This window comes from Apostichopus japonicus, chromosome 4 (assembly GCF_037975245.1).
Source record: "Apostichopus japonicus isolate 1M-3 chromosome 4, ASM3797524v1, whole genome shotgun sequence".
Classification (NCBI taxonomy): domain Eukaryota; kingdom Metazoa; phylum Echinodermata; class Holothuroidea; order Aspidochirotida; family Stichopodidae; genus Apostichopus; species Apostichopus japonicus.
Window position 1 is genome coordinate 16,965,604 of NC_092564.1, and position 27,554 is coordinate 16,993,157.

General features: G+C 36.3%; 2 protein-coding genes across 3 annotated transcripts; one reads left to right on the forward strand and one right to left on the reverse strand.

Moving 5' to 3' along the window:
- Positions 1–398: 398 nt before the first annotated feature.
- Positions 399–18,569, reverse strand: LOC139966616 (uncharacterized protein HI_0077-like). 2 transcript variants are annotated; one of them, XM_071969839.1, is made up of 13 exons: positions 18,437–18,569; positions 17,553–17,667; positions 16,074–16,162; positions 15,273–15,388; positions 14,356–14,464; positions 13,395–13,486; positions 12,934–13,083; positions 11,939–12,109; positions 10,576–10,645; positions 8,784–8,862; positions 6,888–7,091; positions 4,607–4,667; positions 399–2,432 (listed from the first exon to the last, which is right to left on the reverse strand). In XM_071969839.1, the coding sequence occupies exons 2-13, from the start codon at positions 17,663–17,665 to the stop codon at positions 2,394–2,396; spliced, it is 1,293 nt and encodes a 430-aa protein (XP_071825940.1). In that variant the 5' UTR covers positions 17,666–17,667; positions 18,437–18,569; the 3' UTR covers positions 399–2,393. The 2 variants fall into 2 exon arrangements, with proteins under 2 accessions (XP_071825940.1, XP_071825941.1); XM_071969840.1 differs by lacking the exon at positions 18,437–18,569 and adding an exon at positions 18,026–18,261.
- A 43-nt stretch (positions 18,570–18,612) lies between these two features.
- LOC139966618 (metaxin-2-like) lies at positions 18,613–26,613 on the forward strand. Its single transcript, XM_071969842.1, has 8 exons — positions 18,613–18,888; positions 20,595–20,660; positions 21,945–22,064; positions 22,550–22,626; positions 23,019–23,111; positions 23,647–23,811; positions 24,380–24,456; positions 24,892–26,613. Exons 1-8 carry the CDS (start codon positions 18,843–18,845, stop codon positions 25,058–25,060), a joined length of 813 nt encoding a protein of 270 aa, XP_071825943.1. The 5' UTR covers positions 18,613–18,842; the 3' UTR covers positions 25,061–26,613.
- Positions 26,614–27,554: the final 941 nt, after the last annotated feature.

The window sequence follows — 27,554 nt, forward strand, 5'->3', positions numbered from 1 at the left end:
ATGCTGTACTCCCCTCCTCTCCCCTAACCAGTATACTGCTAAAATCACAAAAGTTATGGAAAGTTTGTACAATAAATCTAACTTCCAGTTAGTTTCTACTAGGACACACTGTCCACAAGAATAAACTTAACTAAAACACACACAACTTCATAAAGTAAAATTGATCAAAATACATTAAAGAGCCAATTTTTTATGCTAAGTTCAACTTGCTAATAACAGGCAACGTCTCAATAAATTATGGCAGGAATTCAGTTTTTGCTCGCGAAAATGTATACGTACTCTGAAAGACTTCCACAGTACCTGTCCCTGTATTATTTTGATGAAAACTTTGACCTTTGACGCTTTCATTACACCATGGCAATAAACTTTAATTGTCAAGTGTCATGGCTTCCCTATAAGCAGGTTAAAATCGTACTTCAAAACTAACTCTCAAGTTAAAACAGCTGCTTGAATTTCAATTATTAGTAAAAAAATGCAAAAATGTTATTGCACTTCCCTCCAGACTGATAAATGGTCTACACTGGAAATATTGTGCCAATGAGAAAGGTGCAATCAGCTGGTAATTGAAATTATCAATTTTACGACACATCCAGCCAAATCCTTCAATTGCAAAAGTGGGCCAATGCAGTGGCGAAGTGTCCATTCAGTCAGGGGGGGCGGATGCCCCCCCTGATGGACTCAAACGGACTTCTGGCGCCCTTTTCAGCTTTTTACTACTTTTTACTTATTCGCAATTATTGACTTTTTTTATTGCGCTCCCATCTACCTATTGACATTTGTGTCACATTTTGTTGGCGATGACACCTATTTATTCTTCGTTTATCTTCAAATTAGCAAGGCCCGGAAATGGTCATTTCCGGCGATCTAGGGATTATCTTTACTCAAAAAATTTGTGTACGCTCCGCACCAACCTGTGGTGGCGCTCCGCTTAGATAGTGTCGAAAGCGCCCCTACAGACCATTTTCTCCCCCCTTGACCAATACCCCTAGCTCCGCCACTGGGCCAATGCTGGGTGATTTAACGATGGTAGAAACATATAAGGTCATTCTGAGAATCACCGATTTTCTAGATGTGTGAAACAGTTGTTGGTCACAAAGAATTACAAATTGCTCACCCAATTATCGACATCCAACACTAGCAAATAACCATACAATATGTTCTTGTTTCAATAAGATATGTGTTAAGGATAAGCATTCGTTTGTACATTGAAATGAATATCATGTTGGATATTTATCTAATTAGACCTCACTCTTAAAAATAAGGTGAATTTATTTCTGTACATATCTGCTTAAACATTCATGAGATTTGAATGAAATAGATTGCCAACAGCCCAATGAATATTCAATAAGATACATGTGAAGGATAAGCATTCCTTTGTTCATGGTTATGCAATTCCTGTTGGATATCCTTATAATTCACCAGTGCTTTTAATAGTTTTTCGATCTCATATTCCTGTTTTTATCTGTTTTATATTGTTCTGTCGTGTTGGTTTTTAGGTTCTAATTTCAATTGGAATTTTCACTTTTTAGCATTCAAATTGTAGTTTTTGTAGTCAATCTGTTTTATCGCTTTTCGCTGCACCAGTACTTTTATTAGTTTTTCGATCTCATAGTCCTGTATATTTCTGTAGTTGGTATTTTGTATTTACTGTTTTTTCTTTTTATTGTCTTATGGCATTGTATTTTCTAGATTGTTTGTAAAGCGCACAGATGCATCGTGCGTAGTGCGCTATATAAGATTTTATTTACATTTACATTACATAATTAAACCTCACTGTTAAAAATAAAGTGAAAATGAAATAGATTGCCAACAGCCCTATGAATATTCAATAAGATACATGTGAAGGATACGCATTCCTTTGTTCATGGTAATGCAATTCCTGTTGGATATATCCTTATAATTAAACCTCACTGTTAAAAATAAAGTGAAAATGAAATAGATTGCCAACAGCCCTCCCTATGTATAGGCAGCATAATGCATGGTGTGGGACTATGTTATAAAAGTATCTGTTAAATAAAGAACACTTACTTTTGGACCAAAATCAACATCAAGTTCCTGCTATGAGATAAGTATCTACACCGCATTCTGCATGCAATGACAGAAAATTAAGCAAACAGAACTTCAAGGAAAAAAAGTTTGCCTAAAGAACCTATTGTGTGCTTGTAATCATGTTTGATTACCTGAAAACAATAATTGGGACATGACATTGGGCACCTATAGATGACAAATACAATTTTTTTTATTCTGCATAAATTTAATACCTCATACACAATATTTCTGCTCAGTAATGACCCTCTCGTTGTTTCCTCAATGAGCTATTAAGAAATTATCTGTCCTCCAAAATGGGCAGCTCATGATAAAATCCAAGATCCATCAAAAACATCCGACATCTTTCATGGGTCTTGGTTTGGTTTCATCAAAGGGATATACCACTAAAATAAATGATCAAAAGTAAAAGAACACATTTCATCATCCTGTGAGAAACTTGGAAATTGAAATGAAATCTGCATTGCATCCAAAAATGTAGCATTCCCACTAATAGGCAAAAGACGCCTTCAACATATTTGTAAACATCTGCCGTGCAATATTATACAACACACTAACATGATTCCTCTACATGATTTATAGATATTAGTGTACACCTTCTTCCCCACCAATTCTTTCAACCTCTCACAAAGTATTTGTTAGCAAACCAGCTTAGACATAATTCATTATCTAAATATGCCTCTAAATTGTTTATTTCCCTCCCTTAAAATAGAGATGGTTTCAATGACACCCAGGGCAGTTCCCCCTCCCTTATAAATTCTTTGATTTCCCCTCTGGCCCTCCCATAAATGTGCAGGCCCCACCTAAATCAGTCGGGGAAACTGTTTAAATCTATTATTATTTACTAGCACAAATCTTACCTTTGTAGAACTACTTATTTAGACGTATAGTCACAATATGCGTCAGAAAGGACTATTAAATATCTAAAATGACTGACTTTGTTTTCAGTAATTTGATGCAATCAACTTCCAACAGATTCTGTTACTATAGCAAATCAAGTGTTAACACAAACAAGTAATAAAATAAGGCATCAACTTCAACGGATTTCAATGGAATTGTAGTAAAGCAATTCCTACGTAATTGCACAACACAAGACTATATGTACTGGAAAACTGATTCATTCTGTAGTATTAGTACAACAGCATGAGTACCATTAAAAGTAGGAGCAGAATATTAATTGGCAGGAGTATGAGTGTTTAAACAAGGCTCATAGCTTGAGTTCAAGTATGTGCTCTGCATTAGTTAGAAAACATCTATTGCAAAATGCTCCACTGCTTTGAGTATGCCACTACATGTAATGATCCTATAGAATACGAATACATAGTACAGGTCTGAGTGTGTCACTACAGGTCACAATGCTATGGAATACCAATACATGGTACACAGTACATGTTTGAGTATGCCACTACAGGTAACAATTCTATAGAATACGAATACATACAGTAGTACAGGTCTGAGTATGTCACTACAGGTAACCATTCTTATAGACGACGAATACATAGTACAGGTCTGAGTATGTCACTACAGGTAACAATTCTATAGAATACGAATACATACAGTAGTACAGGTCTGAGTATGTCACTACAGGTAACCATTCTATAGACGACGAATACATAGTACAGGTCTGAGTATGCCACTACAGGTAACAATTCTATAGAATACGAATACATACAGTAGTACAGGTCTGAGTATGTCACTACAGGTAACAATTCTATAGAATACGAATACATACAGTAGTACAGGTCTGAGTATGTCACTACAGGTAACAATTCTATAGAATACGAATACATACAGTAGTACAGGTCTGAGTATGTCACTACAGGTCACAATGCTATGGAATACCAATACATGGTACACAGTACAGGTTTGAGTATGCCACTACAGGTAACAATTCTATAGAATACAAATACATAGTACAGGTCAGAGTATGTCACTACAGGTACGACTCTATAGAATATGAACACATACTGTAGTACAGGTCTGAGTATGTCACTACAGGTAACCATTCTATAGACGACGAATACATAGTACAGGTCTGAGTATGCCACTACAGGTAACAATTCTATAGAATACGAATACATAGTACATAGTACAGGTCTGAGTATGTCACTACAGGTAACTACTCTATAGAATATGAATACATAGTACATAGTACAGGTCTGAGTATGTCACTACAGGTATTAAACTATTCTATAGAATAGGTAGTACATAGTGCAAGTCATGATTATGCCACTACAGGTAACAATTCTATAGAATACAAATACATAGTACATGTTTGAGTATGTCACTACAGGTAATAACTCTATAGAATACAAATACATAGTACAGGTCTGAGTGTGTCACTACAGGTAACTACTCTATAGAATATGAATACATAGTACACAGTACAGGTTTGAGTATGCCACTACAGGTAACAATGCTATATAGAATACAAATACATAGTACACACTATAGGTCTGCTCATAGCAGCCAACTATATAGGCTCAGCAATCATGGTGGCATTTGATATGTATCTGAATAGATGACCCTCACTGGCAACAAATCTAGTGGAAAAAACTACCTCTTTGGTCATTCCAGCTATACTTCTTCCTTCTTCATTAAATGGAGGCTTCAAGAAACCTCTGAAAAAAAAAAATTAACAAACTGAATGACAAGAAATGTTAGAATTAACATGAATGTGGTATCAACATTTCTCTACCATTACCAATCCCAATGAAAGGGTTCAGACTGATCAGTATTAACATGTAGTAATGATATGCATGTATTAGTAATTTCAGATATAATCAGGGTTGTTGATTTTTTTGATTTTTTTAAAAAAATCAAAAAAATCGGATTTTTTTGATTTAAATCAGATTTTTTTGATTTAAATCGGATTTTTTTGATTTTTTTAAAACCACATTTCAGTTGGACCCCATTGTTGCCTACATTATCACATATATGCACCCATATCCACCCAGATCATTATATCCCCACATTGGGGATATTATGGTGTTGATCACTTTCAATTTGACCACATGTGACCCACTGCAGTGGCCATTTAATTCATCCAATTTGAACAAAACAAATGAGAGCAACGTATGGTGGTACCAAAAGTTGGTGGTGATCTCATATAGTTCCTGATATTCTCCCATTTGGCTTTTAAACACACTGTGATTGCTATGATGTGGGGATATACGTTGGCGGTTTAACGCCAGCTGATGTCTAGTTTTAATATATAAGCCTTATAGGCCTATAATATATTCAGAATACTTTGCAGGCTAATTAAACCTGGGCCCTGGGCCTCAATCAATTTCCCATTGAACACACATGACCTAAGGCTACTGCAAGTCTAAGAATACCAATTCCAGTCATTCACTTGGGGAGCTTGTTTGTGCAAGCACTGTGGGCCTAACACTTCATAGTTTATCCATCAATATACACAGGAAATACATTCTGGTCCACTCCACTAGTGATAATTGGAGATTACACTAACACCTATTGTATTCTGGGGTGTTGTTTGAGCACTTGACTTATGAATTGAAGTGTCATGACTCATGCCTAAGACACCTTGTCCATTGGGCCTATTGATTGTGCCATGGATGGAGGTACCTCCATAATTGTACACAGATCACATAGTGACCACTAGTCATCCAGTGAGCTCATTGCACTATATCATAATCACATGGACATAGCAGAACATTGCCAAGCCTTAGTCTTATCATATCTCAGCTAGAACACACCTAAATACAGTATGTCTGGTAGGAAACAGGATGCCATTTGGCATCATTTCAAGAAAATACCATCCAATACCATGACTGGGTGCCGTGCGAAGTGTAACAACTGTGGGCATGAATTGCAAGGTCTTGTGAAGAGGATGAAAATTCACTACAACAAGTGCTCAGGGAAGGAAGATGAAGGTGGTGCAAGTACTTCAACGCCTGCTCATGGGGATACAACTGGATACAATGAAAGGAATGGTCACCTCCTGTCTATCACCACTGAGTTGTGCCGCAACAAAACCAACCATGCAATACATCACTCAATATATCATATGCATGCATACAACTTTCATGGCATCAAAATATAGCAAACTACATTCCTGATTTTGTAGGGTTTAGCTACAAATTCCAGCGTAATGAGTATGGAAATTTAGTGTGTGAACGAACTACAGTGTACAGTATGTCTGGTTCAAGTAATCTAGGCCTAGTAATTCTGGTACCACAGAGACTGGAAATAATGAGGGGGATAGCCTGAATGTCTTACAATAAATTATTGTGTGTACTCTAATATAGAATTGGTGATTTGCAATGATTTCAAGCAACTATTCACATAAAAAATGGAAAAGTAGTAAAAGTGATTTAAATCAGTGATTTTTTTGAAAAAAATCATCTGATTTAAATCGCGATTTAAATCAGTGATTTTAATCAAGGTGATTTAAATCAAACAACCCTGGATATAATTACTTGTTAGTCATGTAACCTGGTTGTAAGTGTACATCTCTTTCAGCACAATCCTTACTTGGGGAGGAGGGGGGGGGGGCACACATTTCTGATCACAATTTAGAAAAAGGTTAATAATCAAAATTGCCAAGAGATTAGAACCGATACTCAGGAGAGCATCTGAATGCCTTAAAAAGCTGGGACACCTCTTGTTAAACCCAGAGAGTTGACATCTTTACATTATGGAAAGACTGTTACAACTGTTAAAGTTACTGAATTAACTGAATTAACAACTGGTCATTCACATTCATATGATTTCAATCGTACATCTCAATATGACAGTATTCAGTAATGCATATTCATATGATTTTAATTGTAAATCACAATATGGCAGTATTCACAACATGATCGCTAATCTCTCACCTGAAGTGTCTCCGTACAAGTTCATGAAACTTTGGAATACAGTCAATTTCTGGCTCAGAGTGTTTGCAGATGTAAGTGAACCATTTCATGCCAGCTGCAACATGGGTAATCTCATCGGTGTAAATGACTTCTAGCAACTTGACAGATTCTGTGTCCTCTTGTCTCCCAAATCTGGCTTGTGTGATTGGATGGACATCCAACCCTCTGAAAGAAGACGATAGAGATAAAAAAAAACAAAGTCACAAACCTGGAAAGCTTATATCTTACACAGAATGGAATGTTTTAGATACAAGGTTCTCAATTGGTTTGGCATCTACAGCCCGGGGGGGCTAGGGCCAATGAAGAACAGTTATAGGGAGTATCACCATTGACCTCACTACCAGCATGGTTAGGACTTGGGTTCATTTACTGTCTGTTGACTTTCCCTGAGATATCACTTTCACACTTTACTATGATGAGCGCATCAGTGAAATGTTAACATGCCCCTCTGGCTTTTACAGATCCTATTGCCTGGCTGACTCCCTGCAGATTGGCTTCTCCCTCATAAACTCCCACCAACCCCAGGTTGAGATGGATGATCTGAGGAGGAGTGTAGTGACCCTCTAAATTTTGAGAACCAGCTTTTGTATAGAATTAGCCATTTTCTCATTGTGTGCAGCTTTCGATGGGTTTTCCTTCTCCAACTATGATTTGCCTCTCTGATATTTGTGGTTACACCTTGCCTATCCTTTACACGTCAATGTTCGATGTAGCATCCTCTACGTTGCTTAGTGGAGGTACCACCATAGTGTGCCAAAGCTTTGGTTTACCTGAGCAAACTGATCCAAGGAAAAGACATGTGCCACCAATGTGCCACACTATATGGTGTGAAGCTAATGATGCTAATGTATAATCAATGACCATCAACATTTTGGTAGATGTTACCAGATGCATTTACAAAATATCACAAAATTTGAAACATTCATATTTTCGCAATAAAAAATGCTATGAGGATACAGTTTTCACCTACATACTCAGAAAATTTTCAACAAATTTGCTAATTGCACCCACATGCTATGTGAGGGTATAAGTACTGCTAGGGACTCAAATTACATGCATACTGAGAATTTCTATACCTTAAAATGGGTATATAGTCTGGTGGTTGAAGTTAATTGTTTGAAATTCTGTACATCCTTTGGTCAAAACTACATCCCCAAAGCAATTTGTATGGCAAAGGTATGATTTTGGTGATATAGTTTGGAATCCATCTGGCAACAGAAGAGTGATGGGCAATTGAGTTTTTTCCCCCCTTTATGACATTTAAACCACATTGTCTTTAAAGGAAGCTAACATTTCCACAATATAGTTGCATTTTGATAAACTTTTAAATTCTATGCAAACATTCCAACTGTGTCAGGTTTGAAGGAGAAGTCAAAGAGAAGATTACAATAGGAATGACAACGAAAGTTTCCTAAAAAGTAAGAACACCTTTTGAAGATGCCATGACAGGTAATACTAACTGTGATTATACTTCTTGAGAAAGGGAATGTTTAGCCTGTCAAAGAGGTTTAATACAGTCAATGACTTGCTATATTGAAAAGACCCAAAATGTTGGATTGGAAGCCACCCGATGTGTAAGTTGTGGTTGTAAGTTGCAGGCTTCTCCCACATTGGTAGTCACTCGAGCATCGTAAAAATTACTGCTGATTATTATTATAATTATTATTAATAATCAACCATATCTGGAATTAAGGAAAAGATATCATGTGCGATAGAGTTTTTCAATCAAGAAAATGACTTTTCTCTCTAAGGTGAGAGCTACTTTGTCTGCTGCTGTCACCAGAATTATACATTTTCAAGTCCGAATTACGAAAAAGGAAAAGAAAGAAAGGAAAATAGAAAGGTGCTGCTTAATACCTAGCTTCATGAACCATATGAACAATGGCTAGTCGTGCCAGAAGTGAACAATTTGTCTCTTCCGCAGAATGCCATAATCCTGGAGAAATATATAAATGAAAGAGAACAATGTATTAATAAGATCCTGTTTATGTTAACACCACTACATCATGAAATACTATCTGTTTTTTCTTTTCATATTTTCAAGGTAAAAAAATTAACAGTGGTGTTGACAGTGAAATTAATGCCGTGATTCATTCAGCATAATTTGCAAAGCTCATCTCTGTTACAGAAAAAAAAAATTGTAATAAATGTAGGAGAACATAAAACAATGGAAAACACAAAACAAGAGGAACATGTAACTCGATGATGTCATATGTAGACTTGTTCAAGTCTTTGATCAAGCCTTGTGTGGGAAGGACCATTTATTTTGTGATACTTCCCAAATAAAATAAGATTTCCCTTCTGTTTGGGTGAAGTTTTTCATGACAACTAATTGCTATCGCATTGATTAACCAGAGAGGAAACACCTCCCAGCAGGTTACAGTGCCTTTCAATACATTACATATGCAGCACAAGTGTAATTTGCAAGCTACTAACCCTGGCTGAAATTAATACTGCAGATGAAGAGCAGTGTCAATCTAAACAGAGTCTGTGCTTCAACTCATTTGATGTTTAGGTTCTGGAGAGCGTATTTGATATTTTCACATTTTGCCCTCTGCTGAACCTAATGAACTTTGACCTCCACCCAAAACAATAGTGTTCTTGTACTCATTATAGGGAAGCCACATGCAAGATATGTCGGCCAATACAGTTTCCGATCATGTCACGTTTTGCGAGGTGTGTACATTGAAAAACAGGTGACACAGGAACAAAGGATTTTAATTAATTTAACTTTGTGTCAGTCTTAAAACTACCTCGGGCGAAGATTAAGCGTAATGCAGGCTGAAGCCATTCCACGTCTGTGGAATTATTTCGGAAATCCTCAGAAGAAGACCTTTGGAAATAATCTGTACAAAGGATTCATTTGATCAAGATGCTTAACTTAATTAAAATGCGACAACCTAACTCATCTGACAAACCTCCGAAAAGATTGAAAAAACTCCACACAGGAAATTGTTCGAGATTTCCCTGAGGGGTTTATGTAGAGTGGTGGTGTCATCTATTCAGGTACGAAGACTCAATCGAACATGACTTTAATAATCGAGATGTTGGGATAGGATCACTATACAAAGGGTACTGTAGCACCGATCACATACATGATGTTATTTGGAAGTGTTAGCTCAGTGTTCAATGCCGGTGCCTTCCAATCATAAGGTCCCGGTTCGAGTCACTCCAAGATTAATGTATGTCGTCCAGTTACAGAGTTGCTGACAATTCATGATCATGGACGTGAAATATTAATCTAAGAGACTGACTTCAGTCAGCTTGCGGCTTTGATAAGCCAATGAGGCTTCTTCGCGAGTTCCTGCTAGCAGGAGGATCTAAAATACATACATACAAATACATACATACATTGTAGAGGTTTCCAAAGGATATATCACAGCATGAATGAAATATATTAACAGAAAAGATTAAATCATTTTGATACCAATGTATTAGGCAAGGAATAATTGTGTGAAGTATTTACAATCAGCCACCATATGCTTTCTGGTAGCGTGGTGTTATTCAACAGCTTTCGAGAATCATCACAGCATTAAAGAATTGACATTTACAAAAGAATATAACAGCAATATATATATAAAACAAAAGACCAAAAGCAAGCACCTTCCAAGTTGATTCCAAGCCAAAAAGAAAAGAAAGACCTACTCACCATTGTGAACAGGCAAAACTCCAAAATGGCTTCCTAGTTCCTTAAGTCTTCCTTGCAATAGGTTGAAATGCTATTACAACACACACATACATATACACACAAAAGGAAAGATACAACAACAAAACATTAGAATGATCCTGTCATTTAAAAGTAATGTGGGATGGTATATACCTTAACTTTGAGATGCTATTAGAGGACAAATGTTCTATTAAAGAAGAATAGTAGTCAATGATTGTTTTTTTCACCTGTGTATGTTTAGTTAATATATCATTCAACTACATCATTTCACCAATGGCTTGTTACATTTTTGCCAGAACGAGAAGCGTTCAAAGATCTTGATTCAAAACAGTCAAAGTAAGGAAATATTTACCGAACATCTTGCATGTGGTATAAGTTTCTATGTATAATTCTGATATTAAATGAGATATTAAATATCAGTGTGCCAGTACAGTATACAGAACTGACGTTTCTTTCTTTCACTGTTTTTAAATTTCAGTCGTTTTTTTCCCTTTGGGCTGTTGGTGTAGCAATTACATCGACAAAGAGTTAACAGTACAGCTAGCAACAATGACAACTTGACTGTGTCTGTCAGTACAGCTACATAACTCAGTAAGTATGTACTGTAAGAAGAAACAGAAAGTTACCCTCCGTCAAAATACTTTGTTTACATGACCTGCGTACAGCAGATCTGATCATAATTGGTAGTTTTAAGATGGAAGCTGTTTTTTTTTTTCTTTTGTTATGTGAAGGAAAGAAGAATAGCATGATAGTGTTTAGAGAGTTTAAAAAATTTGGGTACCGCACTGCTCCTCTAATCTTCGACCAAGGTCATGTTTATCACTTCCTCTTTGCTCTATCTAACAAAGTTCCAAAACCTTACTTTCAACTAGTGTGACACTCTTTGCCACCACTCTGCGCCATGTTCGTGCACATGAATTTGCTATTTGTTTAACTAATCAAGTTCAGCAAAAACTAATTAAATGGTTTTGCCTGTACCATAATCTGAAAACAAAAGAAAATCCCATACTTTGCACATTTTGATCTTGTTCCATCTTTGGATACAGTTTTTCATTTCTTTATTTGACCTCTGACCTCCAGGAACAACAAAATAGGATGCTGATAACCACTTGGATACAAGGTCTACATTCAAATAGAGCTTTACATCGTTGATTTTATCATATTTGGCATTTAGACTTCTGTTGATCTCAAATGACCTTTGACCAGCCATTGAACAACAGATGAATTTACATGTCAACTGTAACACTGTAACTTCATTTCCAATTTAAATTATGAACAGAATGAATTTTTACAGAAGACAAAAGAGAACAAAATAACCGATACATTCTTCCAAAAATTACTGTACCTTTGCTTCATCGGCGGCGACCTTCACAAAATCTGTGAAAAAATCTCTGGGTAGGTACGTGCTACCCTCTCCAATCTGTATACGTGAGAATCTTGCTATGACATCCCAGGAGAGGTCTATTGCCCACTGCTCGATATTAGCCAAGGAATGTAGTACACTGACCCTGCTTGCCTGGAGCATGATAGAAGATATGAAATATGTAATATTAAAATATTGTTGACGTTATAATTATAATAATAATGATAATAATAATAATAATATCAATAATAATAATAATAATTATAATAACAACAACAATAATATTAATAATATTAATATTATTATTTCAGTAGAGGATTTGCTTAATTTGTCCTATTATATCTAATAAATAGCCTATTATGCCTGGCATGACGATAACAATTTTTCCATGTAAGGTTTATATACCAACAGTATAGGGTTGGCCTTTATGGATGATACGCAAGGTTATAACCTTTAGCAAGCCTAGACTAAATTGTTCATATTCATTTTGATCAAGAACAGAGAACATTATTCCCCAAATGCTTATTCTTGGTTTCAACAAATGTTTTGGCTTTCAGGCACAAAATTTCAATTTTGAACTTGCTGTATTGAGCTGCTCAATATGTGCCCAACCTCAAAAACGTCTGTATGATTACTTAAAACAACACACGATACTGCGATTGTATTTTGGGCCGGAGCCGGTGGTTGTTGGAAATGGGAGGTGGCTGGAGGAAAGGAACATGCATAGAGGGGTGGGGGGGGGCACTTTATTAATTCTTAATCAGCGAGTACACCAATGTGTAATATTTGATGAGAATTACTGCTTCATAGTTCCTGCCCTCTTTATCCCTTTTCCCTTTCCCCATTTCCCTTTCCCATTCATTTGCTGTGGCTAACAATAGGAATTAAGATAACCAAGGACACATCTTTATGTCTTACCAAGGGGTTCTTTATCAAACAGCAAGTTGAAATATGATATTCAAAAAAGACAATCTGACCTTCGTCCCTGCTTTCCCTCGTTTAATTTTCCCCGGTTCCAAGACCGTGAGTCCTTCCTGTCTGTGGGGTTGGCTTGGTGGTGTGCAGGATCCGACCTCCTTGATGTCACCAGCAGTCCATCGTTCTTGGACCTCGTGCGTCAGTCGCACCTGCAATGATAGGAGGGTCATGATAATGAGGAACATGAAAATTAAAATAAATATATAAACTGTTTGTTGGAAATTTCAAAATAGAGATGCAAAGTTGGGGTGAAAGTGGAGAAAGACAGGGGAAAGATATTGCTTTTTTCGATATTCCCCCAACACAGCCCTGTCTCAGCCAATATTAGAAAACTTTGCCCTTTGTTCCTTTCTATTGAAACCAAACATTGATGAAAAGCTTAATCACAGTTTATAAAGGCATTGAAACTTTACCTGTTTTGGTATTCTAGTTTCAGCTTGTGAAAACAAGGAAAACAAACCTTTTCGTGTGGATCTGATGTCATGAGTATCCTTACAGCCCAATCGCAGAGTGAATCTGAATCCGAAGCTACGATGGCAGGTGGGACGGCATCTACAGTACATACGGGAAGATTTATTTACATGACTCTGGCAGTAATCAAGGGAATACTTATATGATGCTTTTATAGTTACTGTCACAAACATTTGATGATAATCTGATTAATATTATTTACCTCATTTTGGAAACATTTTACCAAGTTGGAAGAACATTTCAGATATGTAAACTATGGATTGCATGGGAAAGAAAACTCCACCTTTCATAGAAAACCAGTCGTGGTTTGAACCAGGAACTAGGTTCCACTACTTTGGTGGCAAAATCTTTATCAACTTGTAAACTTAATAATCATATCACTGGTTTAATCATATGATCCTATAAAATCAAGTAATAACTAGCCCAAGCGAAGACAATGACAATGAAACCTTAAGTACACTCATCCCCCTTTCCCCAACAACCCCCCCCCTTCCCACCCAGCTTATGCCTTTGAGCTGTGCTACTGAAAGAAAACTCACAGGTAAAACATTTCTAGAAGAGGCAATGTCTTTCTTTTACAGCATGGAAGCTGAAATTGGGTGAGAGGGCAAGTTCGATGTTTGGAGAGAGGGGTTGGATGTCTGAGGTATGGGAGTTGGATGAAAGAGGAGGGGTTGGAAGATTGGAGGGGGGTTGGAGCATAGGCGGCAGTTAGTAAAGTGTTTGTCAATGAACTTTCATTGAAGAATAGTGAAACCAAAAGCTGGTTCAAGAGGAGGATAGTGAGGAAATGGTAAAAAGGAGAAACAGATTTGAATAAGTTTCAATTATGATTGGAAGTGATATTGCAGGGGACCAGTTCATTTCCAGGGAGGAAATTTAGGAATCATGATCAAAATTTCTCAACGAGTCTATGAACTACGGAAGTGAGTAAAGTCAATGATATGAACCTTTCGCTTTCTCTTCCTGCTCAACTTCTTGAGATGAAGATGTGATGAGTTCTGAAGAAGTGTTTACGTAGATCTTTCCTTCCAGTACTTTAACCGTGTACATCTGTTGCTATAAAGAGAAACAGAAGTCAAGAAACAAAAAATCAGTGATTTTGTATAAAAGGAACTGCAAACAGTAAGCCAAAAATGGCATCAGTAATAATGGTAGCAGATTTAGCAGAGAAGGCATTGCCTGTGTGTATGTTTATGCCATGAGAACCTGAGAAACAAAGATGTCACAAAGTTAAATACATACCATACCGATACATGTTTCAAAACTGTCAAATGACTGTACAAGCAATAAGTGATGCATAAGTATGTAAATATCTAATCTTTTGTCCTCTCTTTCTGTATTTTCCATTGTCCTCATTATATTCTTTATCTGCAGTGTACAAGTCCTTTTATGTGTGTACTTCTATCCAGAACATTCTTGGGAACTTATGGGGAAAGGATTAAAATAAGTATTGCACTTCTGTTTTTCGCCTTTTGAATCCAACAACGGTATAAACGATAAGTAAATATCCTTAAGAGTAGCAGAGAAAATATAATATGTACTCACTGTGCACTTTGTATGATAATTCTGAGATATTTTGTTCATATTTGCTGGAAATAAAATATACTGTATGAATGCTATGAAACATGAAAATGAAATTTTGAAACAAGTTTTGTAAGTAAATTTGAAACTATATGATAAGTTTCAATAGGCGCTGTTTAGTGTTTGTGTAACTTTGAAGCTCAGTGAAACTAATATTGATTTGGAAGGTTTAGATTCTCCTTGAACAATGAATATCCTGGTGCAATATAAAACGGTTTTTAATGCCAAATACAACACAAAGACAAAAAATTATTCTTTCCCCTTCACAGTTGAATTTGCGAACCTGAAGGCCTGTTGGAGAGCTACCATCTTCTAGATTAAATGAATATCCATGCCAGGGACACACGATTGATATTCTACCTCCAATGTCCTCAATGTCACCTAAATCCATTGGACCACCTGTAACAAAAAACCAAAAAACAAAAACAGTATACAGTTATATATGTTAAACATAACCGGCATTTTCATTTCCATACGATGTTGACATTGGTAAAAGAGTTCACAATAACACTTTTAACATTAAATTTGCAATCATATTGAGGGATATTGCAGTTCCAGACAATGTGATACTTTCATGGAAAACAAGAATGGTTCACATTGTTCATTGAAACCTCATCTCCATAGTCTTTTCAGTAACTGCATATATTGCTGATGGAATGGAACCTACATTAGTTGGGTAAACTCTCAATTCTTCCATGGTCACAGTGAGAGTTCAAAAAGTTTCTGTTGATTTTTTCTTCTTGATACATTTGAAATATTTGTTTAGCTGTTGAGGTTCTCTGCATGTAGAACTTCATAAAAAAGGCAACTGTGTTGTAGAAATATTACTTACCTCTGTGAATAAGTGAGTTAAATATTATCCTGAAAAACAAACACATTTTCAACTGTATATTATTCACTCTGTTGTTGCCTGATGTTTTCAAAACATGAAACCAAGTTTGAAAACAAGAAAACAAATTTATTTGTCATGCAAAATATTTTGAGGATTTTGGGTTTGCATTATATTGTAGATGCAGAAAAATTCTAGCCGTTTCATTGATCAATCATTTTCAGCCAACTAAAGATTCTTTTTACTCTCTCTTACCAGCGTGTGGACATGATGCATCCATGGCAAAAAATTTGTCGGGTGAAACAAAAACAATAACCATGTCTTCTCCATCTTCTGAAGAAATTCTGAAAGTAAAAATATGACAATTAAGTCATGCAGCAGTTTTGAAACAGATATATTAAGCTGTTAGAGAGAAGCTAAGAACATTAAATACAATAAGGCTGCACCACTTGGCGGCCTTCGTACAGCATAATCACAGTTGTGATCCTAGAGCCAAACCATTTTTTCTAGGTACAATTAATACATGAAGTTATACTTTCTGATTAGCCAACTTTTATGCAGATAAAGAAGAAGAAGAATCCTTCATGTGAAGAAGAGAAGGTTTGGAAATGACACGCTAGGTAGAGAAGGTTGTTTTAATAGGCCTTCTGGGTTGTCCCACTCATTGAACATTAAAGGATGAGTCTAAGCTCACAATTAAATTTGATTTGTTGTAATCATAACAAAAGATCAACCTACTGTTTGTTGTATATATTCCTCATCACTAAAAAGTTTTTCAGAATCGAACCTTTTCTGTAAGTTGGTGACACTCATGAATTTAAGTAACTTGGCAGCTTTGCAAATAATTCACTCTTGGTGTGGGAATTGCCTTGTGTAACATTTTTTTGAACGGTGTAAACAGTAAAAACAGATAGTTAGTTGAACCTACTAAAGGTAGCCAGTAAAGGCCCAAAATTATGGCGTGCTATAATTGCTATAAGTTTTCATAAGTACTTTTCTGGAGGCCTTTACTCTCCAAATTGTTCTCAGACATTTTTAAGGAACACACAAGATGACTGAATGTCCCAGTGAGGAAAATTTCCCCGTAGGTTGTAATATGAACAGTTTGAGAATTTTGACCAAAGGTGACCATATTTGAATATCTAGCATATTTGGGGCCAATACAGCATACAAATACACAGACCATTAGGTCAATTCCTGAGATGCAATGCAAAAGTCAATTGGCAAACATTTGATAGTTTTACTAAGTTGATACTACTGTACATGCACTACAACTTCATAACTATATATATAGCAACCCCAAATCTGAAACAATCAATGACCATTAACAGTAACGTTTGCACTGAGGAGGCAACACCATCAGTAATTTAGAGTTAAAAGAGCATCCTAGAAATTTAAATGCTATTTTAATGCCGAACATCTTGAAACCAGAATAACTGTATATTTGACAAATGAGTAGCACACAAATTTGTCATTTTTCTTTTTCTTATGACATATCAAGACTAAATTCTGCCAAGTCATCCTTTTCATAGTTAATTGCATTTTATGTTTGGTGGTAATTTTATGTCATTCTGGCCAGCCCAATATACTTACTAACAAACTACCGAAAAGTGAGGGGTGAGAAAACAATATCAGCAATATGTCTACTTGGGTGGCTCATTCTCATCTGGAGCATCACCTAAGGAAACTGCTTAGGTGAGTTAGGCCTTGATCACACTTAATTAAATACTGTACCTTGTACACTTCTTTGCCTTGAAATTTTCCACTGTCCCAATACATTGCCAACGATTGGAGTCAACAACTTCCTTCAACGCTGTCACTAAATCTGTTGAAAATTCTTGATTCATTTCTACCATCAGAAAAAACAATAAAAACAAGAGAGGCTGGGTTGTAATGGTAAATGCACAAGAGGTCTACAATAATGTAAGAAATGCAGTTGTTACATTCAAAACTAACGTTAGTGATGCCTGGTCTAAGTGATAACGTTACAACTTACAGTAGCCAAAAGTTAGTCTACTGTAGTTGCCGAAATACTATAGTTACTAAGGAAAGAACACTTCGGTTCTTTGTCTCTCCAAGCTATGTGCTTTGATAATTTAGGGCCTGATTTTTCAATTCAGCTAAGCCGACAAAGCTTTAAACAGATTAAACTATACGTATTCCAAATGTAAAATTGACAGGCTTCACGGTTGAAATAAATAATATACTTTGTAATGAAAGTAATCCAGGAAAGAACCTGGGCACAAAAAACCAACAACTGAACCGCTCTCAACCCCAGTTCCTGTGCTGGTGACTGTGTGATCATAGTCAGGTGTGTATCACGATTCCCCTAGAGGAGGAACATAATGCTACACATGATCTGAGCCAAAAGGCGGAGAAATGGTTGAAATACCTATTATATATATAACATTAGGCTAGGCCTAAAGTGCACTTACTGTGCAATGTATAGAACTTGAAGGCTGGTATGCATTTGTTAGGACTAGTTAGTAGTTACACGAGAAACGATATTAGAGATAGATATTAGACTAGTTCTTGTCATAATATGTTCGATTGCAACAGAGATACCGGAGTAAATGACTTAATTTTTATCCAAATACCGTTTTAACATTGACACTTACTTAAATTTATTACTCTGCATTCAAATCGTGCTGCTTTACTTCACGCTGGCTTGTTGATTTCATTTCACAAGATCACAAGGCTAATGGGCATGGTAATAGTTCAATACATACTGTAATGCACTGTCCATTAGATTCATTGTAGAAAATAAACTTTATTACATTATATCGGAGCTACATTTCTAAAATAATAAACGTGATCGTAAGATCTTTTGGTTCCCTCTTGGTCGTATTGTTAATAAAACTAAAGTTAAGGTTCTTAAGATAGACAACAGATTTTTCTAATTTCGCTAAACTGCTCCCTATGTTCTTTTCATCAAGTTTGGCAGGATACGAGCGAGAGAGTTATCTTAATCTTAGCCTTATTTAATTCTCATTCTCAACCAGTCAATCTTGCGAGAGTTCAGCTATGATGGCGTCCTTGGTTGAAGAGGCAGCACAAATACATGCTCAAGGTGACATTTAATTCGCTTGCATTACTATAAATTTATTATAATTTGATTTATCAAATTACACTCTCTCTTACTCCTAGCCTAACGTAGTGGATGGTCTAACTCGTACTGTAGACCTAAGCCTAGGCCTACATTGTCTCAACTATACTGTAGGCCTGCACATCTAGTGCTACAGTAGACTACAGTGATCGGACTTAAGTCTTATCTTGGTGCAGGTACAACCAATGTTAATTCTATTGTTGAACACTACCTAGCATTAGCTTCCAAAGAATGTTCAACTTGTCTTACCTAAAATTAATAGGCCATTACTGCTTGCTATACGTTGTTTAGGCTAGCTAGTAATACTGCAATCCAAAATTGCAGTGGTATGGAGAATATTAGACATACAGTAGTTAGGCTTCACAATTTAAGGATGTAAGTCTTGTCAGAAAAACTGTTCTTGGCAGCATTTAAAGACGACAGCAATTTGTATATACAAGGTTGATTTAGACTGGCTTTTCTCAACAGGTAGGCCTAATCTAGTCAAGTTTGCACAGTGATATCATTGATTTGTGACATACAGTACTGACTGCACATTGCACAAACTTGTCTCATTTGTTAAAAAACAATTTTGCATACACTGTGCACAAATGTGTGTAGTTAGAGCTAGGGATGCACCCGATATCCGGTTCCGGTTCCGGCCGGATATTTTTCAAAATCCGGCCGGATCTTTTTCAAAATCTGGCCTGAATCATCCCTTAAAAAGGTGTTGGTATTAACTAAAATCAATGTAAACTATTTCCAAAAATTAATAAAAACATTCAAAGTAAGGAAAAATTAGGTTTAACATGTTTAATTTAATTTTCTCAATGGTCTGACCCACTGTTTCTAAAGATCAACCAAAACAATACAACTTCTGTAATTATATGAAGCTATATACAACAAATACAGTTTGCAGTGAAATCATTTCTTGCAGCCTTCATCAGTTTAATATTGTAGTTATTTCATTAAAGAATGTAGATTACACCACTTCAAGTCATATTTAATCTCATAAATGGGGTCTTAATTTCACCTTCTTTATAATATGCATATACCTCACCTAAGATTTGCTCCTTGTTTCATACTTCTACTTCTTATTAATGATTTTCTTTTGTGTTATGAAAAAATCCGGTTCCGGCCGGATTTTATCCGGCTGGATTTCACGTACTATCCGGCAAAATCCGGTTCCGGCCGGATCCAAAAATTTGGATCCGGTGCATCCCTAGTTAGAGCAATATTCTGGTGGCTGATGTTGATTGTTTAACGAAAATGCTGACAAATTCTCTGTACCTGTCAGATCAAAACCACATGCCTGTAGCCTCATAACATTTTGTATGATGAAGCTAGGATTTTTTTCATTTTGTGATATTTTTTATTGTTAGTAATGCTATCATGGCATTTGAAATGAAAATGCCTGTTTTACTTATCTTTATAATATTGAAATCACTTGATAATAATATTCATTTAAATACACAGAAGAAAACAATTTTTCTACATATTACAAATGTACAAAAAAGTACAAATGGGTTACAATGTCTGTCACCTGGATTTCCCTTTCATGACTTATGACCTCTAATTAAAATTACCATTCATGGTTTTCTTTTACATATCCATTTTGTGTTTTGAGTGTCTAAGATTATATCAAATTTTAGTTTGTTTCCTCTTTTTGTTCTTTTTTAATACTATGGTAGGGCTGGAGAGCAACTTACAAGGAGGAGGCATTGACGAAGAGCTGGAACTATATCAACCCTTTCAAAGTAAGAATTGTTGTCACTTCAATGAAGCCATGCGAATGAAAGTTTTCAAGTTAACGTCCACCGCCCTCATGCTCCAAAGGGTCCCGGTGAAAAGTTTCATTCCTTATGAAAAATTTCATTATTCACACGAAAACGAGCCCCAAGACATCAAACCCCTGTACAAAGGCATATTATGAATTGATCGCACTGTATCTACAATACATGTTTGCATTGCAGTAGTTTCCAAACCTGATCTACATCAGTGATATATGGTTTAACCGTAGATTCTGAATGACGTTTACCTTTGATGGATAATGAATCTTTTAAATGGGTTTTTATCTTTTATGGAAGTGTCAATGGCAACTTTGTGAAATTAACAAATTATGTTCGAAAGTTATAATCTGTCAGCTTTGCATACATTGCATACATTAAGCTATCCAGCCTAATGTATCGTGTTTACTTGTAGACCTTGATGGATCACAAATCCAACATAGAATCTTATTGGATTGCCTTCACATGAACAAAATATGTAATTGCCCTATGAAAGCCTATGTAGAGTGGTTTTGTCAATTAAGTAGCACTAAATACTGTACGTTTAGTCGTTTACTGTATACTGGGTTTGCACTGAAATCCTGGAAGAAACTTGCTATTATGTACTGAATACTGGATAAATGAAACAAAAAAGCTTTCATTCCCATAACTGGTATCAAATATAGATCTGTACCAACAAATAGTCCTTTCATCAACAACACAGTATCCAAGGTTGAAATTCAACACCCTTTTTTCCCTGATACAGTCTAATGCATCACACGTTACGGTGTAGGCATTAAAAGTGTATTACAATTTTCCTGTTAAATATTGTAAGTCATTTAAGGAGCTGATTACATGTGCTAGACTTGATGCAGTCCAGGCGTCGAAATACAGGCCATATACTGGCTATTCAAATGCAACTGTGGATTTCACTGTTTGCGAGTATAGTAAGAACGACAGCCTTGCATTTTTCTGCCAGTAGACTTTAGAATGTAAGCACATGATAAATCAGTTAACAACCGTGAGTCGTAGAATCAGCATGATTGCCATACCTAAAATCCTGCACAATAACTGATGTGTGTTGTTATTTAGGAAAATGTCAACTACAGGTGTGAACTTGATTTTTAACCAGAAGGTTCTTTCAGTGGCTAAAACTCTGGAATTCTAGGCCAGTGTTCAGGTAGTCAGGACACTTTGATTGATGAGCATTGTTTCATCTTCCAACTAATGAGTAATATTCAGTATTAACAAGTTCTTTCATCTGCTTCTCTCCAGAGGATCAAATAACTTTACCCGAGGAAGTTCAGTGTATGGCAGTCAAGACTCTTCTTCATATGTGCAAAATTCCGTTTTCTCTCAGATTGAGGGCGAATGCAGAGAACATGTCCCCATCAGGTATGATACAATAAAGGCTCGACTTATCTAAACACTGGCTTGACATGTTTGTGCCCTTTTAAAATATTATATATTCCACTTTTGATTGTTGAATGTTTATTGAAACCAGTATAAATATAATAATAAAACTTATTTATAAAAATATTTTCAGGATTTCTTTACAATTCTGCCAAAAAATTCTCTGTTTGTTCAAAGAGGATGGCCAATGTGCCGTTGGGGCAACATGTGAAGAAACATCCAAGTGGGCTGAGTGAAAACAAGTGAAAAGTTTTTTTAAGATCATCTTAGTTTAAGAAACTGTCCTTATACTGTAGCAAGTTACAGTATGTTTAAGTTATTTTCAATAAGGTGTATTTTTTTATCTACCACCTTTCCACATGAGTCGTAACTATAAGATGGTCAGGAATTTCCGAGTGTAGCAATGCTATTTAGTTTCTACTCACTGTTTAGTATTTGTTGACAACTCCTGTCTATTATTCTTACAGGTGGAGTACCTTTCATCAAAGTTGGACCCCAGATTGTGTCAGAATTTGATCCTATCGTTGAATATCTTGACTTGAAGGTAAGGTTGAACACATTCATCAAAATCAAAACATGAATAATTCCCAGAGTTGTCTCAATAAAAAAAAATTAAAAAGTTGTACATAATATCAAACAACTGGGGTTGAGATAACTTTGTAAGATCATTAAAAGTAAGCTGTTTGTGCCTGAGCGGGGTTTTGTTCTATCAAACAAAACTAAATTTACAGCAAATGTTTTTACCCTTTTTATTTCAATATCATTTTAAGATTGCATAAGAAAAATAGTCACACTAGTAAATTACACTCGTCCGGCTATTGTCAACGCATTATTCCCCTCCCCTTTGTAGATGACCATTCAGTTAGTATAGAATGTGAATGGCTGTAGTGAGGCACTAAGGAAAGTCTAATTTGAAAAATTTGTTACTTCCCGTAGGGTATTTCCCTGTCACGTGAGCTCAGCGGTTCTCAGAGATCTGAAATGAAGGCGTATATGGCATTGACTGTCAATAGACTATACAGTGCAGAGGTAAGAAAGAATTTCTGTCTCTTTATCATGAATACTGTCACTCGCATATATACTGTTTCCTATTTTCATTTTTTTTTTGGTGGGGGGGGGAGGGAGGGTGTAGGAGAGGCAGGATGGTGGAGAGGGAAATTGAAGAACCATGAGGAGGTGGATTGAGCAAGGGGGAAGGAAATCAGCAAGGGGATAAGTAAGAAGAGAGAGCTTTGTAAAGAAAAGGCGAAAGAGTTAAAACAGAAGTAGATGTTTTGCATGCAGCTGTAACAGAACTGCTAATGCATTTTGAGATGTGTTCTGTGTGGTTTGTAGGTATTTGTTGCTTGTGCTGAATTATTTAAAAACATGACATACTAGTACAAACTGCATAGTGATGTAAGAAAAAATTCTGATGGTAAAGTCCTAGTTGGACTCCTTTTTTTGTAAGTGTTTGTGGAGAACCAAACTGTGATACTCCCTGACTAGTCTCTTCTTTTGCTCAAGTCAGTTAATTTTTTATCTTCCACTTGTGGTCATCATTTCTCAATCCTGGTATAAACAGGTTTACCTCTCCTGGTGCTGTGAGACGATTGCCAACAAGGTAACGAAACCAAGGTATGGTGCACCGTATCCCTGGCCGTTGAATAAACTACTTCCTTGGTACAAGCAACGGGAGGCCAAGAAATATCTCAAGGTCCAAGGTTGGCTGGAAAAATCTCAAGATGAGGTCTGTAAAGATGATCATTGGAACACTTAATGAAATTATGAAGAAGTGTTAGAGGACCTATCAACCCCCCCCCCCCCCCCCCTTGTTCTCTCCATCCTTTCTTATAACCTTGCTCATTTCGTTTTAAAACTTTCCCCTAAGGCACAGCTGGTCATCTTGAATCCTCCCTTTTCCAGCTAACAATTTTGTAACAGCTCCACGGCTGTTTGATTCCTGAAGACTTCTGCTTTGGGTTTATATGTCCCACATTGCAGACTTCATTATCATTTTCTGCTGAAACTGTGAAAGAATTAAATTATTTGATAGCATTTTCAAAATATGCAGAGCAGTATTCCCAATAAGGAGTTCTTTCTTTCCGAGTGATCATGGTTAATTGTGTGTGTATGTGTGTTTTCTTATCTCTGTGTATATTGTAGTCAATCGACTTGCTTTAATTGAAATATACAGGGTACGTTCTTTGTCATATCATTCCCAGTGTTATAGATAACTTTGAAATGTCACTGTGTACATTTTTTGGCGTTCTTGACGCTTAAATCCAATTAATTTTTTTTCTTCTTCTTTTCCGTAGGTATACGAGGAACTCAAAATGGCATGTAAAGCTCTCTCTGATAAGCTCGACGACCAGTATTACTTTTTTCTGGACAGGTAAGCTTTGTCACTGTAACGTATGTTGTGTGTTTGTATGTTGTATGTTTCAGGTCATGAGCTTTCTTTCTTCCATTGAAGCTCAAATTTGAAAATTTTGTAATTTTTGTATAATTTTGAAAATTCTGCCTTATGATGTTTGAGAACTTGTGGTAAAATGGAAGGTGCTGTGATGTAAAATTGTTCTATATTTTGCACCTTTAACATAATGTTGAAGAAATTTTGAATGTCTAGGTTGTACCGCATAAACGTGTTATATATAAATGTACTGTACACTAGTATTTTTATTTTTAATATTTCTGTCTGCCAATTGGGGGAGGGGGGGAGGGCGGATGGTAATCCACACCATCTGATTTTGTGCTCGATCAGTATGTTTGGTTGGACCCCTGCCTTGGGTTCATTGAGACCAATGTTTTTTTTCTTCTTGTTTCAAAGGCCTTCAGAGCTGGATGCTCTAGTGTTCGGCCACCTCTACAGTCTCCTGACGTTTCAACTTATAGATGACAAAATGGCCGACATCGTCAACAGCTTCCCAACTTTAACCAGATTTGTTGAGCGGATACAGGAAAACTACTTCATAGCTCCTGAGATGGACGATGTTTAACCTCCACATGAACAGACATCTTAGACGTAAACAACTGAAGTATTTTTGCCGTTGATGTCGCTAAGACCCGGTTGTAAACCGGGAGCCTCCTGTGCCGTAAGGAAGACCTACCTAAAGTTTGCGTGGCTATCTGCGTGGTATATCTCGTATGCATTGTTGGAGAGATACAGACCGAGCAACTGCTTACCTTATAGCTATGTGCATGCTATTTAACGAGAAGAGTTTCATTAATCACGAGAAATCATCGAGTGAATATTTTGCATGTCTTTGTGCTAGCCTGGGCAATTGAATGGCTATGTGCAGTGTAGATTGCAGACCTCACTTAATATGTCGTAAAAAATATGGAAAGAAGAATTGCATGGCTACGTGCTGGCTATTAATGATAAACTTTGCTTGTATATGAGAACAAGAATATATATTCCCATAGAGTAGTAGTATATGTTGCTTGAAATTTTTGGTATGAGTGAACATTTGAACTTCTTAGAATATCTGGGGCAATACAGAATATATAGTCAACATTTTATGAAGCAATTATAGGGAGAAAAAAGTTAACGATGTCAGACCTGATCAATTAGCGATATATGTTCAGATGTGGCTTTAGTTGGTTACTCGAGCCAAGCCTCACCAAGGTTTCCATTACTGTGACTCAGAAATATATTATAATAACAAAGTTTGGATGATATCAACATATGTTATAACTCTTGACTGTTGTCAGAACTTCCAAAATGACCGAAGAGACTCCAAGCAAAGACTCGTTATTTATGCCGCCTTCTCGTCGACATGTGTGTGTTTGTTGCTCAGTCATACTAAGAAGAAATTTACAAGAAATTTGACATTACGACTACCTCTTGGTTCTTTTTGCTGTTGTGGTTGATGATATTGTTAACTTTTCTTGGTGTGGTTCATTACTCAGAAAAAGCACAAGACAGTTGGATTAGCAGTTATCATTAAAATCTAAAGGAAATGGAAAAGACCAGAGTGTGGTTTGCTTCAGTGTTGGCCACTCTGGGGGAGGGGTGGTGTAGGGGATAGCCGATTAGTGCTATGGTAATGAATTGGCCAGTTCAACCTTTAGCTTTAACCCTAGGTAAGGTGTTTCCAAAATTAACAGGAGGGCTGATCCCCCCCCCCCCACAGTCCCAGTACCCATGAATGGTTAGACACCAGTTGTATTTAACTGCTTCCGATGCATATGCAACACGTAGGGATACCTTAAGCCATTATCCAATAACATATTTCATAGCTACTTGTTCTATCATGCTTTTCAGTATAGTTTCTATCCTAGGACTATAAAAAAATTGGGATACGCAATCCTTGGCCGTTAAGGAGAGCCCTAGTCTTGAGGTCTTTAAAACAAGATTGCCCATGCATTGTTACTAGCACTGCTGCGCTGCGTGGGGTTTTTAACGAGTATTTAACAGAAACAGAAACAAAAGTAGCACTGTATCCTAAGGCTTTTGGAAATAATGGATTGATTTATAAGTGGGAGGAGCCTTATAATGAATGAATTCATTCATTCATGGAACGCCACCGTTTTTTCTTTACCCGTATTGTTATGGATGCTACCAGGCAGCCTACATGCTGCTAACATAAATATATATCTTCGACTTGGAGGAAAAGTGACAAATGTTACATCTCATTAAAGCCCCTGTTGAAAGAAAGTCAATATTTTCAACCTGTCGAAATCCTATTAGCATATCCCTTGATTTTTTCGATGAAATTTTCTTTTATGTGGCATGAACAAGTCGGTGAGTGTCAGAAGTTGAACCACCATATTGGAACATTTTATAGTGACCCTGTAACAAGCTATAACTGTTATATTACTGATACCCAAACGATTCCATGTTCAGTTGGAGTGGAATCGCTTAATTTTCTTAGGAGAAATGTCGCAGCATGTAGGGAAATTTTCCCCCAAAATAGCGTTTAGGGGAGTTCCAATCAGTGAACTTAAACCATTTCCGACTGCTCCGTGTTCTACGCAACCGTATAAAATGTAGGCTTTTGAAAATAGAACTAATGCATAGAATATCATGCGGAATGTAGGTGAAATAGGAAAGGTTAAATAGTAAATATGTCATAGGATGAAACGGCATATATAATAATAATAAGAAATATTTATATAGCGCATAATCAGCAAAGCGCTTCACAAATGTAATACCGAAAAACAAATAGTAACAAAAACCTAAGTATTAAATATATAGAACTAATAAGGCATAAAATGTAAAAAGCCTAAAGCAACAATATAAAAAAAAAACGTACTAAACGATTATAAAAAACCCTAAACGCATATAGTCCAGAACAAATTCAGAAGTATGTAAATAGTAAAATAGTTATAAAAAAGAATACACAAAAGATGAAATCATAGTCAATGTATAAATATAATTAAGTATGAGAAACTATAGTACAGTATATATTACAATAATTGTATTGTTAACAATAACAACAACAATAGTAAAAAAAAACAAAGAAGAGAGAGAGAGAACGTCCAGGAAAC

Excerpts from the sequence above, each read along its gene's own strand:
- LOC139966616 (XM_071969839.1), bottom strand. The coding sequence starts at position 17,665 with ATGAATCAAGAATTTTCAACAGATTTAGTGACAGCGTTGAAGGAAGTT. Across the intron at positions 16,163-17,552 it reads AAGGCAAAGAAGTGTACAAG|AATTTCTTCAGAAGATGGAG; the intron begins GTACAGTATTTA and ends TTTTACTTTCAG. Across the intron at positions 4,668-6,887 it reads CTTGTACGGAGACACTTCAG|AGGTTTCTTGAAGCCTCCAT; the intron begins GTGAGAGATTAG and ends TTTTTTTTTCAG.
- LOC139966618 (XM_071969842.1), top strand. The coding sequence starts at position 18,843 with ATGATGGCGTCCTTGGTTGAAGAGGCAGCACAAATACATGCTCAAG. Across the intron at positions 18,889-20,594 it reads AGCACAAATACATGCTCAAG|GGCTGGAGAGCAACTTACAA; the intron begins GTGACATTTAAT and ends ATACTATGGTAG. Across the intron at positions 22,065-22,549 it reads AGAGAACATGTCCCCATCAG|GTGGAGTACCTTTCATCAAA; the intron begins GTATGATACAAT and ends TTATTCTTACAG.